Source organism: Rhinolophus sinicus, chromosome 3 (genome assembly GCF_057876585.1).
Source record: "Rhinolophus sinicus isolate RSI-liver-muscle chromosome 3, RSI-T2T, whole genome shotgun sequence".
Taxonomy (NCBI): domain Eukaryota; kingdom Metazoa; phylum Chordata; class Mammalia; order Chiroptera; family Rhinolophidae; genus Rhinolophus; species Rhinolophus sinicus.
The window spans coordinates 42,342,902-42,359,520 of record NC_142503.1 but is presented as its reverse complement, the minus strand read 5'-3'; the positions used below and the strand labels follow the sequence as shown (position 1 = coordinate 42,359,520).

General features: G+C 33.7%; 1 protein-coding gene across 13 annotated transcripts in view; it reads right to left on the bottom strand.

The window, feature by feature from the left end:
- Positions 1-16,619, bottom strand: part of ERBIN (erbb2 interacting protein) — a 104,801-nt gene continuing 88,182 nt past the window's right edge. For 2 of the 13 annotated variants that reach the window (XM_019744011.3, XM_019744031.3), the window contains exons 20-26: positions 14,092-15,637; positions 10,165-10,308; positions 7,466-7,585; positions 4,938-5,147; positions 3,751-3,843; positions 3,216-3,290; positions 1-2,037 (exon numbers count right to left, since the gene is read on the bottom strand). In XM_019744011.3, coding sequence (XP_019599570.2) covers positions 1,930-2,037; positions 3,216-3,290; positions 3,751-3,843; positions 4,938-5,147; positions 7,466-7,585; positions 10,165-10,308; positions 14,092-15,637 — 2,296 coding nt within the window. In that variant the 3' untranslated portion in view covers positions 1-1,929. The remainder of the gene's footprint in view (positions 2,038-3,215; positions 3,291-3,750; positions 3,844-4,937; positions 5,148-7,465; positions 7,586-10,164; positions 10,309-14,091; positions 15,638-16,619) is intronic. The other 11 variants (XM_019744080.3, XM_019744091.3, XM_019744042.3 and 8 more) reach the window with 10 other exon arrangements.

Here is a 16,619-nt window from a genome sequence, read left to right as displayed (position 1 = left end):
TTGTCTTAAAGAAGCTGTTTGTCATTCTTTTTTTTATAGAGATTACAACACATACAATAAATGAATTTTATCAAAATACAGCACATTTTTCTACTATATCCATAAAAATCAATTCCTATGTAAATAGTACTGAAAATCAACTAAAATGAGTTAAAATTTACAAAGAGTTGTTAAAGGGTTTCAATCAATATTAAAACTATACAATAACCAATTGATAACATCTTGAAAGAAGTGCAATATTTGAATTCACATCTTTTTAAAAGTACTGCCTATTTAATCTGACTAGCAATAAAGGAAGGAGTCTAACTCACTTTTGCAAAAATAATGTAGACTGCTGTTTTTGCTAGTCCTATAGAAGTCTTAATTAAAACAAGATTGAAGAACAAAGGATAACAGATTAAAAATTCCAAAATTATATTTCTTAGTAATTAAAAATGAATTGCAATAAATGAATATTGCTCTAATGAAAGGCTCTAGACTAGCCTTGACTAAAAACAGTTATTGGTCTTCTATGGCACTTTTATCTGGTCCAAATAACCATGCATTAATTCTTACCATTGCATGTTACTCAAATTTTATTTGATTACATAGACAGAACAAAACCAAATAAAATTAATGATTTGGATAGACAAAATTAATAAATCTCTATCAAATACGTTACACTAATGAGACAAAGGCAGTTGGTGGTAAAACACTACTACACTGATACACTTAGAAACCCTTTAAAGACTCTGAAGTGTCGAGTTCACATTTAATGTTACCTGTAGGAACAGCCCTTTATTTGAACACCTTTACACACTGGTGGCCCCAAGGACCCATCCCTTTGCTCTACAATTCCCCACAGCAATTCTCTATCACTGTGTCAGTTTCACAAACTTGCTTTGGTTTCCTAGCTCCATGCGTACTGTTTCCTTTTACTTTACCAAGGCAATGTGAGGCCAAACAAAATCAAGAGGCTTTCCTAAATCTTATATTTTGCATTACAGCAACAATAATCTTATAAAACTGGCCATTTTAGTTTTATTTGCTGCTTAAAGTAAAAATTATGAATTAAGATTAAAATGGCACACTAATTATAAAACTGATTGCAAGTACCACCATTTGCAAAAAAATCAAGGGATTTCCACATCACAGAAAAAGCATGGACATGCATCTACAGAGTTAAAAATTTCCTGTGACTAAAAAATTAAAAATTGAATCACCAGTAACAAATGTTTAGTCAATGGCTATGACAAGAACAGATTCTGTAGAGCTCATAAAAGACAATTATTGTCTTTTTATTTCTTTAAAAAGACATTACATTTTTATTGCATTATTCTATTAATAAAAACACATTAACAGATAGCTGTTTTTTCATTCTTTACTTCCAGATTTTTATAGAAATTAACTGTTTTAATCTGGCCTTGGAAAGTGAACCCACCAGCGCCACCTTCACCTACTCATTCTTCAATTCAATATGCACATAGCAAAAGCCAACACTTCAAATCTCTTGCCCACAAAAAAAAGTTTCAGCAGAAAACCATTAATATCAGTTGAATAAAAATAAGGGCATAAAAGCTATGAGAGAGATAGCTCTGCCATCTTTCTCTTGGCTACAATCAAGGCTAACTGGAGCCTTGCACAGAGTTCAGTCATGTGTATGAAATCCAAAAATAAACCTACAATCTATACAAAAACAACATATGCTTGTTTTTGTAGCCTTGATTGCTGTTTTTAAAAACCTAACAAGAAGTTTCATATGAATTCAACAGTCTTCCCTATATACAGTGGTTCTTTCCCTCTAGCCACAAGTTCCGTTATTTCATTAATGTACAAATTTCAACATAATTTTTTGAGTTCTTTATATATAAAAATAGTCAAGATATTAATTTCCCCTGCAAGTATCTTCCAATAAATCTTGCTGTCTTCCCCCTTTTCTGTCCACAGTTCTTATGAAGAAACTTCTCGTACAATGATGAGTTCTACTGTGTTCTGGAAAGTTTTTAGCAAGGACACTGCTTGTCCATGTTCAATATTGATAAAACTGTAGCCATTAGCCTAGAGGAAAGAAGAAAAATGTTTTAAGAAAAACATTTCATAGTAATCTATTTGCATTGGTGCTTTTAAATTTCTGCCAGGTAGTTCACAAACCTGGCAGAAAATAAGAATCATTTTGGCAATTTAAAACAACACCTAGACTCCTGGGCCCTACCCCTTAGCACTTCAAATAAAATCTCTGATGGTGGAACCCTGGAACCTATATTCTGCCCACATTTTCAGATGATTCCTATGTAGCAGTTGATGACAGGAAGCATTTAGCTAAGACTGTGTCATCAGACATGGTGTTTTGTGTATGCACTACTGTGTTACCTGAAGTCACCAAGCTGCAAAGGTAGCAAATCAAGAACACTACACTTCTTATAATGTAGGCTAAACATTTATTGAGGTCTTACGGTATACCAGATACACAGTCAGTGCTAAGGGCTTCTATGAGTTAACTAGAAAAGTTAACATTCCTGAACTTAAACTGCTAAGATATATCAAACATGTATTCAAAAATATCAGTATGACTTTTTTTTTTTTTCTCCTAAAGTATAAGGGTGGAAATATTTTAATATTTTCCCCCCTTCTTCCGCCTCCCCCCACTCCGGTTCAAGCCGTTGTTTCTCAGTCTAGTTGTGTAGGACACAGCTCCCTGGCCCATGCTGGTTTTAGGAGCCTTACGCCCCCTGCCCCCTACCCCACTGAGGCAGTCAGTCGCTGCTTGTCAGTTGGCTGCTCACGGCAGCTCACGGCAGCTCTCGCCAGCTGCCGGCGGCTCATGCTGGCCGCCAGATGCTCATGTTGGCACACGGTAGTCCATGGAAGCACACAGCAGCCTGCGGCAACCTCCAGCTGCTCACCGCAGCCCAACTCCAGGGAGAGCTGTTGTTCACAATCTTAGCTGTAGAGGGCGCAGCTCACTGGCCCATGTGGGAATTGAACCTGTGACCTCAGTGTTAGGAGCATGGCGCTCCAACCACCTGAGCCACACAGGGCCAGCCCTAGGTGGAAATATTTTAAACTATGAAAGCACTACAACATAGCCTTTAAGAAATATCACTATTTTTATTCACAAATATTTAAAGATAAACTTCATAAAACGCTTATTTTCAAATCCGGCACTTAATAATTTCTTGATGAGACAGATGTCATAAAATGAAAAATAAAGAAAATAGTAAGATGTACTTGATTACCTGAATAATTTTATCACCTGGCTGCAATAATTTTGATGCTGGTCCTTCAGGTTGTACCCTTGTTACAAATATACCCTTTAATAATAAAAAAAAATAATTATTTAATGGGAAGCAATACACATAAATAACAGAGTACGTAAGTATTTGGACCATGATACAAGTTTTCTCTGTCTTCTCTGAAATAACATTGTGATAACCAATCCTACATTATTTTTGCCTCTGGTAATCCTGATGTTAGTATAGTGATTTTTATTAAAGTGATGAAGTTACTACTATTGATGAACATAAAAATAAAAAAATTTAAAAACACCTCGCAATATGAGGTACATGTAAAATATTTGGTTAAATTTGTATTCCAGAGTTAATCTGAACTGATAACATTTCAAAACAAAAAGCTGAACAATACAGAGGGAAATCAAAGATGATGTCTGTCTAGAGTTATATAAATATCTTAGATTTTTACTTATGTATAAGAGGTATTAAATTAGTGAATAAAACTTTATGGGTATTTCAAGGATATACAAACAATACTCACATCATCATCAGGTCTGAATGGGTTTCCTCTTCCCCCAACACCTCCTGATATGCTAAATCCAAGTTCTGGATCCTTTTCAACTCTCACTCGCATCTGAGTTAATATGAAAATAGATCATTATTACTCTTTCAGAAAAAGCTGCAACACAGTAACATCCATATTTAAAGATTGGTAAATTAGGTTCAAGCAAATATCGCTATGTAAGAATTCATCTAAAATAAATATTTGGGCAGATGAAGTGAAACTATGACATGGAATATTATGTTAATGAGTTAGTAAGTTAAAGGCACAGCTGGGATTATAAAGCAAAGCTCCTAACTTAATCTACTGCTGTCTTTTGAGGATAGGCAACTAATTAACACTGACCCTATTGTACTTTTTAGACATCATGGATTTTAATGACACACAAAACATGTATTTTATTATTAGCTTACATTTGTGATGTATCTAAATTACATAGATCTGTCTATTGGGCATTTCATAGATGTATAAAAAATCCCTGTGTGGTTGTTGGATATTAACTCCTTATTTACATTTAGTATATGTTTCAAAGGAGTTGGGATTGATAATCAATTGATAATCCAGTTTTATAACCAAGCTATAAAAAAAGATGCAAGAACTAACTTTTTGTTACAAAATGCTCCATTTTCCCAAAGACCAAACCAAAATGAATAAAGCATTGGTTCTCTACCTAAGTTTCTAATAATATCCTTTTGTCAATAAACTATCAAAATATATGACTATATGATTAGTGATTTTTTAAAAATACTTTGTAAGATTTAATTCTCAATGTAGTTTGGAGACTATAGTCAAGTTTCAAATAACAATAGCAAACTGTAATATACCAATTCAAGTTTAACGGTCTACTATTTAAATTCTTGAAGAAGGTCTGATTACCAGAGTATCATTAACCAATTTTGGAAAAACAACCACCTTGCGGGGGGGGGGAGGGGGGGAACTTGCCTAAAACACTACATCCTATGTTAATTAATCAGAACATGGGAGATCACAAAGTCGAGTTAAACCACTAAGTTTAACACCTTATAAACTTAACAGGAAACTAAACCTTTAAACAAAATGGTAAAAACTATACGTTAATATTCTACATGGAATTATTGCTAACAATTAACCTATAAAATACATTAAAAGTGCAGTCTCGTATTTCAAATATTCTTGATTATTCTTACCTCTTGCCTTGCCAGTTCATGGCCTTGTCTAGGAGAACAATGGGGCTGTGTATATGGAGGCTGGTGGGCCACTTTCAGCATCAAGTAATCAATTAGTTGTTCTCTAGAGGGATGCCTTGCCACAGATGCCTGAGGAAGGGGGTGATGTATTTGACTATAATTTGCCTGAGGCCTGAGAGGCTGGCCCATCTGTCCATTACTCAAAGGCATCTAAGAAAAACACGAAGTGTCTTAAAATGACCAATAATAATGTCTTATTACAAATATTTGGATTTTCTTCTCAGAGCATTTCAAAAGCACTAGAGTTTAACATTCTACATCACACAATTTCATGCCACTTATTTTTTCTAGTTTTACATTTTTAAAAGAAAAATGCTATTAATGTTTTAATTCTAAACTTGCCTGAGTGCTTGCTCATAGATCCACTCTTTGAAGGTTTCAAATGAAAATAAATTGTATCTACATTTAAGTTTTGCTTTCCTGTTTGATATAAAGTACGTGTATGCATCTTTCTCATAATAGCCATGTGTTAAAATGATACACATTATGCCAAAAAATTTAAGTATTAGCCCATTAAAAGGGTATCTTTTCCTATACTATACTTAATCTCTCACATACACAAAAGATGCACTTATTAATGTTTTTCTTTAGAAAAAAGTAACTAATTTTGTGGTAGAATTTTTCCTACCTTTAACAAACCAATTCAGCTTTGTAGGAGAAAATTTATTTATTCCTCATGTGTATGCAACAAATAGCAATTTTTAAACTCTCTAAATATTAATTCCATAGAAAATTAACCAAAAAATTAAATTGTAACATTCTATTTTACTTTTCACAAGCTAAACAAAGACTTGAGATTATTTTGTTGTTGTTAAAAGATTATCCTTGTTTTAACGCCTCGTTTTTTAGAGGTTGATCTTAACTTCAGACTTAAAATCATCTTTGTAGAAATATGGCTAATACTCTGTTAGTGTGAGGAATTTATCTGAAAGATAAGGTTACATTTGTATTATAAGTATCTGCATATGAAAAGATTTTTGTGTAGAAGAAATAAATATGTTTAAGCTATTTAATCATTTAAAACATCACTGCTGATTATTAATAAAAAGGTGACCTCATTTACAAGGAAATTATGGGAAAACTGTGGGAAATATTTGAGCCTCATTTCCCTAAAATTATCCAAAAGTTTGGGAAAAGATTATGGCAATAGTTTCTGAACTACATGTTCTGTGAACCTTGCTGAAGGACACAAAGAAGTTTGTCTTTGGTGAAAAAGATTTTTACTTAAAAAACAGTTCTCTTTTTCACTGTGTTATACTTGAAAAAATAGTTAATTCTGAAGCCTGGAAACATACATGTGTGTTTTATGACAGACATGCTATTAGCACAAAGATGTTACTACTCTGTGACAAATCTTTTATTGGTTATTTACTATTCGATCACTGTAGATTTGAAGCAATTAATCTGTCCACCAGGAATACTTAAATGGTTGTGCTGTTATTTTCTTACTTACATACAACTCTGTAGGCAGCACTTGCTTTTCTCCATATTTATATCATTTTTTCCTATGTGAAGACGCAATACTTTTCTTCTGGGGAGAATTCTCCAGGCAGTAATTACTTCTGACCCATTCTCAAAGACTCCCTGACACCAAGATACTTGGTTGTGCCTGACATTCTACAAAAATGTTCAACATACCCATAGACTATATTAAGCTATGATTAGCAGATGGCTCAGGAGAGTAAAAAGCATAGACACAAACCTAAGCCACAAGATGGATACAAAAAAAAAAAAAAAGAAAGAAAGAAACTGGATAACAGGACTCAATTAAAAGAAAAACATCAACAAAAGGGCAAAATAAATACATATGTATGAACTTACAATGTTACATGGCTGGGTTCCTACTCTCAAGAGCAATGCAAAAGTTTATATAATACATAACTACACTTCATAATTATATCTGGTTACACTAGGACATGAAATTAGTTAAGAGAAAGAACAACTGAAGAAAAGAATTACCTGGCATCAGTGACAAAAAAGGAAACTTTAGTTACAAAAGTAGTAAGAATATAACCATTGTCTATTCTACCACATGCAGAAGTCTTTCAAGGTGATTTCTAATTACATTTAAAGTATTTTTTAAAAAATGCCTTTAATAACAGTAAAACATCCTCAAATGAAGAATTTAAGATAGGTTCATCTTTAACTCTCCAAATATTTACTATCAGGAATACCTAAAAACCTCTAATTCAAATGATAAGTAGATGATGCTATAGAAATCTAAAAATAACAACAAAATGATTCTCCAGTGTGAAAAAAAATCACGGAATAAATCGAGAAACAGCAATTCCATTTCTCAATTACAAACAAACAAAAAAACCAATCCTTACCAAGCAAGGGCAGGGGGATGGGGGGGGAAGTCCTCAAAAAATATTTTCAGAGTTAAAGCACATATGATATTTCTAGTTCAAAAGCCAAAAAACACAGTAAGCTCAAGATACCACTTCATTTATTTCCTGAGCACCTACTTTCATCAAGCTGTCTGGAGGGACATCTTTGTGACTAAGGGTAGCTGACGAGTAGTTGTGCTGTCCTGAAATGAATATATCATCTTGACAAGGATCTCCTGGACAGGATGTCTGGGGATGCTTCAAATTAGGGGAAAATAAAAAGTAAACAAATAATGATCTTCAAGATGTGCAACCAAAATGATGATGACACTTGAGAGATTAGAAAAAATATTGCCAGATAACAGAAAGATGAAGAACCAAATAAAACATTACCACCAACTGCCATCAACCTTAGTACCTTTATTATGGATGTTAACTTACTGTGGTGATCATTTCACAATGTGTACATACGTATATCAAGTCATCATGACGTACACCTTGGACCAATACAATGTTATGTGTCAATTATATCTCCATAAAACTGGAAAAAAATTAGTACTTTTAACCGTCTTCCAAAGTTAACAGCAAATGTTCTTGTAATGTGTGAAAAGTATATACAGATACATGCTGTTAAGCTATTTTGTTATAATGCTTTTAGTTTTATTTACAGTAATACCTAGTTTTTAACAGTTGGAGCAGTAAATTTAGCAGTAAATCAAACTCTTAATTCAACTTAAGAGTCTCAAATTTCAAGAGCAACTAAAATATACTACTGTTGAGCACCACAAGAAGTTTTTTGGTAAAAAAAAAAACCCAAAAACAAACCCTGATGTTCTTTTAACAGCAGTATCACTCAGGACTTCCTTTTTAATGATAAACACTACCAATAAAAAATACAGTCGTATAAAACTTGCTTTAGCTTAATTTTATCATACTAATATTAGTCAGCTCCATATTATCTAAAAGCAGTGGCCTGGCGAAATGCTTTTAAAATTAATTAACTAGAATTCATATTTTTATATATCAAATAATATCCTTATGTTATAGTTTATCTCAATGTTAGCTTTAGAGAAAAACAGACTCAATATTTCATCTCTGAATATTTCTTATAAATATGCTGGGAAGCAATATGCCTATATTTTTCATTTCAATTTAGTTCTAAACACACACAGCTGTATTTTAGAAAACTAGATTGTGATAAACAGCACCATTGCTACTTTCAAAACAGTATATGGCTAGCAATATAGATATGCAAATTACATCATCATGTTGAAAAATAATCTGAAATCTTGTGATATACCACAGGATACATACAAACCTAAAGGTTTATAATTTAATCTTAGAAATTCTACCTGCAACAGATCTATCACGTGCAGTTAGTTGCTAGATCAAACTGTGGCTTAGCATTTTTACTTGTAGTTTGATCTAATTTTGTGTATTTATGCAAAAATACTTTATTTTCTTTCTGTTTTTGAGATGTGCTTTTTAGGATGCATAAAAATCAACTTAGCTCATAACTTGAAGTTTAAATTCAAGCCTGAACGTATGATTATGTTTATGCAGTCTTGAAAAGAACAAGTATATTATAAATGAGAAAGTAAAATGCAACAGATTCAAAGGCTCTAACTTTAAGAATAACAAGCAGAAAATATTACTGTATAAGAATTTGGAAAGACCGACTGTTCCAGGTGATTATAAAGCTTACCCCTGAGTTAATAAAAGCCCCTGGTCTTTACTCTGGGGCTTCAGTTGGATTAAGTATCAGAAATGCAGGGCTCAATAGTCATCACCCTCTTCTCTCCCTGTTTCAAACTGATAAATTATAAAACATTTGCTGCCACTGTAACATAGAAACCAAGTGGTGGCAGGTGACAGAGGTAGGGCAAGACGGGTGATGCAAAGTGAATCCAGCAGACTGCTCCTACTCTAGAATACAAGAGAGCAGAGCCTGGAGTGTATTAAAAAGTGGGTGGTGGTGGTGGTGGTGGGTGGATGCTCAGGAAAAAGCAATGGACACAGAAGTAAGCAGAGTCAATACAGAAATAAAACTGTGGAGGGGATAAAATAAGGTCATAAGGGGAGAAAGGTCTTTTCAGGACGGAAGAAAAGGGGCAGAAGGAAATATTTATTTAGAGGCCATGCTACCACCTCAAGTTGTTATGAAGAGAAAAATCTTGAAACAGAGCCATACCAGAGCTGTTCTGTTCTTTCTCCATCTCTGCTATTCTTATCCCCTACTCTTAATTTTCATTAAAAGAATAAACCTTTCTTCTTAATCACTAATGACTATGCTGAAATGTGGGTAATAAAGAATTTGGGTTTTGCCTTTTCATTGGTACTTATGACAATTTCTCCAGCCTCACATTTAATCATTTCCGGCGAATTATGATTAAACTTAGTTCCACTTAGTTCTTAGTGCTTTTTATTTGCCAACATTCAATCATTAAAGTGAAAATTACTCTTTCCCACAACTCCTCTGTGAACTACATATGTCATAGCCTAAAAACTTTGAGTTTGGAGAGAGCAAACTAATTAAGAGAAAGAGAAGGCACTGTAAAGAATAATTGTTCTGAAAACCTTCAGTGATTCCTACTGCCCACCCCCTCTTAACATAAAAGACAGTTGACTACATTCTTAGTTATGACTACAGAAACTTAAGGGATAAAGACTAAATCAGCTTTGCAGAAAGTTTTAGCACAAAGCTGTGGAGGAACTGGGAGGTAATCAAGATATGTAACCCACAATAAAAGTTCATTTTCTAGAAACGTTAAACATAAAAATGTGAGGTTTATTTCTCTTCTATGTACTAACAGTACTAGTCTACTACAGGTACTCACTCGAAAAGTGTGCCCACCAGAACCTCTTCCGTCTGCAACACTCAAGGCAAGACTGCCTTGGCTGCCATGCAGATCCCTAGAGCTGCCATAGTGAGAGTTGCTTACAGCAGTAAAATTGGAATTAAAGGACCTTGACAGCATGCTCTGAATAAAGAGGGGATAGATTTAACAGAGATTAGTGTAGCATGCAAAATTCACAAGACATGTTACGTACATAGACGTGTTTACAATAGTCTCAATACCACACAGAAATACGCAACATGGAATTTTCAGTGCCACTGAAAGAAATTGGCACTATTTATCATATAGTTACATGACAACATACACACACACACAGTTACATGTAATCCAACTTTCAAACTTAAACACCAAAGAAGAAAGTACAAACATATAGATGCTTTTATGCTATTATTTCCTTTACTCCTGACATATCTTATTAGAAGTTTGTCAGAACACAGAAATTGATGTACAGATGTATCTGTACATATGAAGTTATATATGGAACACAAACTAATTCCTCTATAAAGATAAATTTTACCAACAACCAGTTATTTCTAAGTCAAATGGATTTCTAGAGTCTCATTTTATATAAATTGTCTTATTAAATAAATGCAGAGTTTAAACATACACAATATAGCACAAAGTATATTTGCAAAACACACAGGGCTCTTGGTCAGTTGCAATTTCTAAAAATACTTATCTTCCACATTTAGAAAATGTCTTATATTAGGGAAAAGTTTAATATAAACACAGAGTTTTCGGATATAACATTTAAAAGGCTCCGACTGCTCTATAATTACCAGAAAAAAAGAATTGAAAATGCACATATAAAATTTTTCTTCCATTCAATAGATGTTAAAGATTATATTTTAGGAGTTAGTAGTGGCTTTTGCTGCTTAAGTTTGAAGAACCACTAATGGAATCCCTTCCAAAGACTGAGTTTACATGAATACCTAAACACTAATCCCAGAGCTGCCTGAAAAATGTACCTTAATAAATAAATGCATTGCCTGATTCTCATTATTCCTGCTTGTTTATTCTGAGTTGTTAACTGCTGTTCTTTCATGTGGATGATTTTTGTCATGTCCCTGAATATTGAAGGTCTGATGGTGAAACTGAGAGAAACCGCATTTTGAGCAAGGCTTGTAATTAAGAAACAGAGAAATGCCTTAACAAGCAATTCTTTGTTCCTCTCTTAGGGAATCGTATATACATCTCCAGATTATGAAGTTGATGTCTAATACCAAGAAACTTTAATAGGACATTCCAGAATGAAAATGTTCTATAAATTACAATGTACACTTTTAGTTATTCTGTGAATTCTAAAGTAATGATTGAAGGAAAAGCTAAACTTAATAGGCTTATTATGCCCATACTTTTCCAAACCATTTCACAAAGAATAAGGATTTGGCAGTCAAATTCAGAGGTTCCATAAACATCTGATTAGAATGTAAAAATAATTATACACACAGCTACATATACACACGTTTTGTTTTAACATGTTGTTAACTTGAGAGCACTAACTGACCCTCTTTAAGGATACGTAGATCTGGAACAAAGCCTTTTCTGGCATTGTTGAACATACATGTATGAGGTTTTTGTAAATATTTCCCTGATTGACTAAGAAGGCTGAAGCTCAGAATAGGTCTGGTTTGTAATTCAGTTTTGTGCAGAGACATCCACATAAAACTGCACCCCATCACAACACGTCAATACACTGCAGTGCACGCTAATGCTTGTATAACAGCAACAGCAAGTGAACATGGAAACTATACTGTGTTAATCACATTCTGGTTGAGCAAATGCTGACATTAGTAATAATTCAACTTTGAAATAAAAATGATTATCATTTTTAGTGTCGTTAAGTTTTATTTGTAAATGTCTTGGTATTTTTGAGGTGAGATTTTTTTTTTTTTTAAATATGTTTGGGTTCCAGGTAGTTTGTTAGGGGGTGGGGAAGAGGTGTTACTACTACTACTACAAGGTTTATAAACTAACTGAGGATCAAAAACTTATCTATTTCTGTATTATTACTAAACTCTCAGCTGGGCAAAGCAGCGACTTTTGATTTGGGAATTTACCTCTAGAGGTAGGACAAGCATTGTGAAATCCACTAGAGAAATTTTTCAAATGTCTATCGCGCCATCAGAATTATGTTGGGGTGTAGGGGGAGAAGTTACAGAGGGGCAAAGAGATATCTTCCATCACCCCCCACATTGTCAACCAGTGCTTTCAACTTTAGAATTTAAATCATGTTGCCTTGTGTACTCTCAAGGCTTTTCTTAGTTTCACTGAACTAATTATTCTCACCTCTAAATTACCAGTGGGCACAATTGAGAAACTATTGTCATGTACTCTCCAATTATATGGCAAATTTCTAAACATGAAAAGCAGAGAGGCACAAATGAGCAATGAGGTGGCTGCTACTTGCTTCCTTTATTCCAGTCCAGGCACATCTCTGTCAGACAGGAAAGTTATGGGAGAACAGCTATCTGAGATGTCAATGTATAATACAATATAAAACAAACTCATCTCTTCTTCCAAATCTATTTAATAATTAATGGCCTTCCCAACAACTAGTTATTTAAGACACCAATCTCAAGCTAAATCCCTTTCCTTCAATGACCGATTACATGAATATTACAGTGAGACGCAAACTCATACAAAGTCTATTTCAGAACTGCCTCCTGAATTCACTCCTTTGACTCAATTCCACTGATAATTTCTCATTTATTTTCTGGACTGCTAGATAGTCTCATAACTCAATCAACTTAATTGTAGCCTCTTCCTACTCAAATCCAGTTCCACACTATCACCGGAAGTTTATTTATAAAACAACTATACTACTCCTCTGCTTAAGAAATTTCCGAATTCTTTAGAAAAAGCACACAGTTCAAAGAGCCTCAAAATATGTATCAAGTTATAGCTGAAAAAAAATAAATAGATGAGAATGAAGTTGCCCAACAGCTATAGATAACTCAGATATTTAAGGTTGAGAGGACAGCATTTCACAGAGCTAACAATTATAAGCATTTATTTCTGAAAAATTTGACTTAAGGAATTTTTAAAAATAATGACTGAGGTTGTATACGTTCAACTATTTTTAAAAAATCTATCTTATATTTAATAAACAGAGATAAGATAATTCTTGGGTAAAATCCACTGAGTGGTATGAAGCTAAATATTAAAGAATATGCCTTATACACTTGGGCCACAGAACTGTGGCACTAATATGTCAGTTTTACAGTTAACTCCTTTCAAAAACAAACATCTATGTATAAAGTTATAAACTGAAAAATGAGCATGTTATTTTACCAATGATTTCCAAACTACAGTAGAGCCATAGACACGTGAGTTCAAATAGGTCAGAAATGCAGTTCAGAAAAGAGTAAATGCCATGCCAGAAGCAATCTGTGTCAGTGACAGTGTTAGTCATATAACTGGGGACAAAAAATCTTAGATGAAGTATTTACATTTACAATACATTTCTTGTTTTTCTGTTAACTATATAGCAAACTGTTTATTTTTTGTACACATATTTACATAACCAATTATTACTAGATGATAACAGGTGGTCAGAAAATGCTAAACAGGTACACATGTACATACATTATTTATAGTATGTATGGCAAAATTTTAGATACACACATAAATACATAAAATGAATGTAAGCCTATTAGAAAACACTGGGGACTAAGAGAAGAGAAATAAGCTTACACTACCACCTCAATTGCTTTGAGTCTGGCTGAGTCTGAACTTGGAACTCTATTCTCAGTACGAAGGAAAAACTCCTAGAATATAAGTATATATTCAATAATTCACAGAGTATACTGTTTTACCTTGTTTAAAAAACAAAGAATGCCAAATATTTTAAAGAAAAAGTAGTAAATTCATAAAGAGGAGAATGAAAAAGTCATGTTTAATTACCTTTTCTAACTTTTTGGCCTCAATGTGTCGTAATACTTGTTCTCGCCAATCATGAGGAACTTTACTTTTTCCTGGAGGATCTAATAAAGAATGTTCAGAACCAACCCTTGCATTTGGTCTTTTCGAAGGACTAGTCCGTGAGTAATTGAAATCACTAACTGACATAGTTCTCTCTGGTATTTCACTAACAGAGGGGCGAGCACTTTGAGGCCTAGATGTATTTGGACCATCCATGCTGTATGTTCGTGCAGAAAGAGGTCTCTGTGATCCTGACATCATCGGAGGAGTTCTTCCCACTGCATGTAACTCTCTGTATGACAAATAATCTCCTTCAGGGATTTGGGCCCGCCTTGTGGGACCTGGCTCACCAAGATTTACAGAGGCTGTAGAGGACACGCTACTTTGTCGCTGAATTGTATTACGAGTTGCTCCAGGAATGAGTCTGTCATTTGGTGAGATGGCCCACATTTCCCCGTGTCTTCCTGGGCCAAGTCTCGGATGCAAATGGTATCCAGTATTAGCTCGAACATTGTTATGGTTAGAGAAATTCATATTGGCAGAATGTTTAGTGTAAGTCTGGCTTTCTGTGCTCTCTGATCTAGGAAGGCGCGGAGGAGGAAAACTGACATGATCTATTTGAGGATTTTGTTTGGAGTGCCACAAAGTGTCTTTGACTGCAGCACTGCTACTGTACTGGATATTATATTGTGGAGGACCATATATTTGAGGCATAGAATGTGGGCCACCTGTTGTGGGGCCTATTATATTTGGCTCTTCGGGATTGTGATTTGAATCAAACTTGAAAACAGCCTTTGTACCCGATATTAAATCAGAAGAAGAAGAAAAACCAGTAAACACTTGCAATGGTTGATCATACAAAAGTGTAGCAGACTTGCTCCTGACTATATTTTTTCCATCAGCAGTAGAAGTAACTTTAACTGTTTCAGTTGGCTGCTGAGGTCCATTATCACTAAGAATGTCATAGATTTTCAGCCCTCCAGTCTCCATATTAGTTATGCTATGAGATTTCACAACAGATCCAACTGGTCCACTTCTCTGTGGGGAGAGATCTTCAGTGCTTTTGGAAATACCCATATCAACAGAAGAATCGGGGTCATGTGGTTCAGTCATCCTAGGAGACTGTGGAGTTTCCTCAGAATGCCCATTTACCTTATTTATGCATTCCAGATCAGGATACTTGTTTCCATTTTCCAAGTGCTCTGCTTCTCCTTTAGCATTAATACTTAAAAAGCCCGTTCCAAGCACTATATCCTGTGTCTTTGATCTTTCCACTCTTTCTGGTTGAAATGTATCATTGGTTACAAGTTTATTAAGATTCATATTGATATGGTCTAATTTGTGACATTCATCAGATGTGGCTGTTGAGTCAACACCTTTCTCAATAAGAAGTAATTGCGCTCCAATATTCAAATCATATTCAGGTAAGTTAAAATCTTTTTTATCATGAACCTTGAATTTTTCCTCTTTTGAGTGGTTTAAAATATCTCCATTTTGTAAAACGCTGTTAAAATTTTCATCTTCTTGCCTAAAACAAAGATAATTTTATCACAAACATCATAAAGCCCAGTTTTCTTAGTAATGGGTAACATTAATAACTAGTTAATGCGCGAGTAACACAAAGTTAAAAGAGTTGATGGGAGTCACAGATGAAAGGCATTTATTATCAAGCATGTCATTTAAAAATATAGTAGTCAAATAATATGTATTAAATGGAGACAAGTGAAATATACTAATGAAAATTCATAGATAATGAAGATTAATCTCATCAGCATCATAAATCACTTAGTCACAATATAGATTAATAAAGCTAAACAATAAAGAACTATGGACTTATTCTCTTCAGCTCACCTTTTCACAATTATGCTAAAATATGAAATGCTTGAAAGATGAGCAGATACATGGGAAAAAGCCAGTAACTTGAATAGTGAAGAACACAGAACATTTTTATAAATCATTCTGAAACTATACATTATTAACCATAGTTAATCATTTTAACTAAGTTGCTAGATTAAAAAATATGGATAAAGAAATTACTAAACAATTGCTCAATGATCTACAAAATATTAAAATCAAAACAGAAACTAAATCTAATCACTCTTCTAAGTGACTACATTGTATTTGGCAAATATTTATAAATATGACATTCCAAAATTATAGAAAATATTTTATTTCTACTTGGTGATATGAAAACATATTTGTGTCCTTGTATATGCAAATTATATTTCAACAAATATTCCTTAATATTAACCTTTCCATTAGGTGACAGATAATATTCATGATAAGAAATACAATGCAAAAAGATGTGGTTATATCCCTTTCTTAGCCTTTATTCTATTCTATTACATAAAAAAACACAACTTAAAAAATACTAAACTACTTCCCAACATCAGTAAAATTTTATCATTCAACAAATTAATCATTATCTTAACACCTAAGAGGTTATAAAAATTAATGTTTTACCTTACTTGATCTTAACCTCAAATTCAGAGAAGAGATATAAATGATTA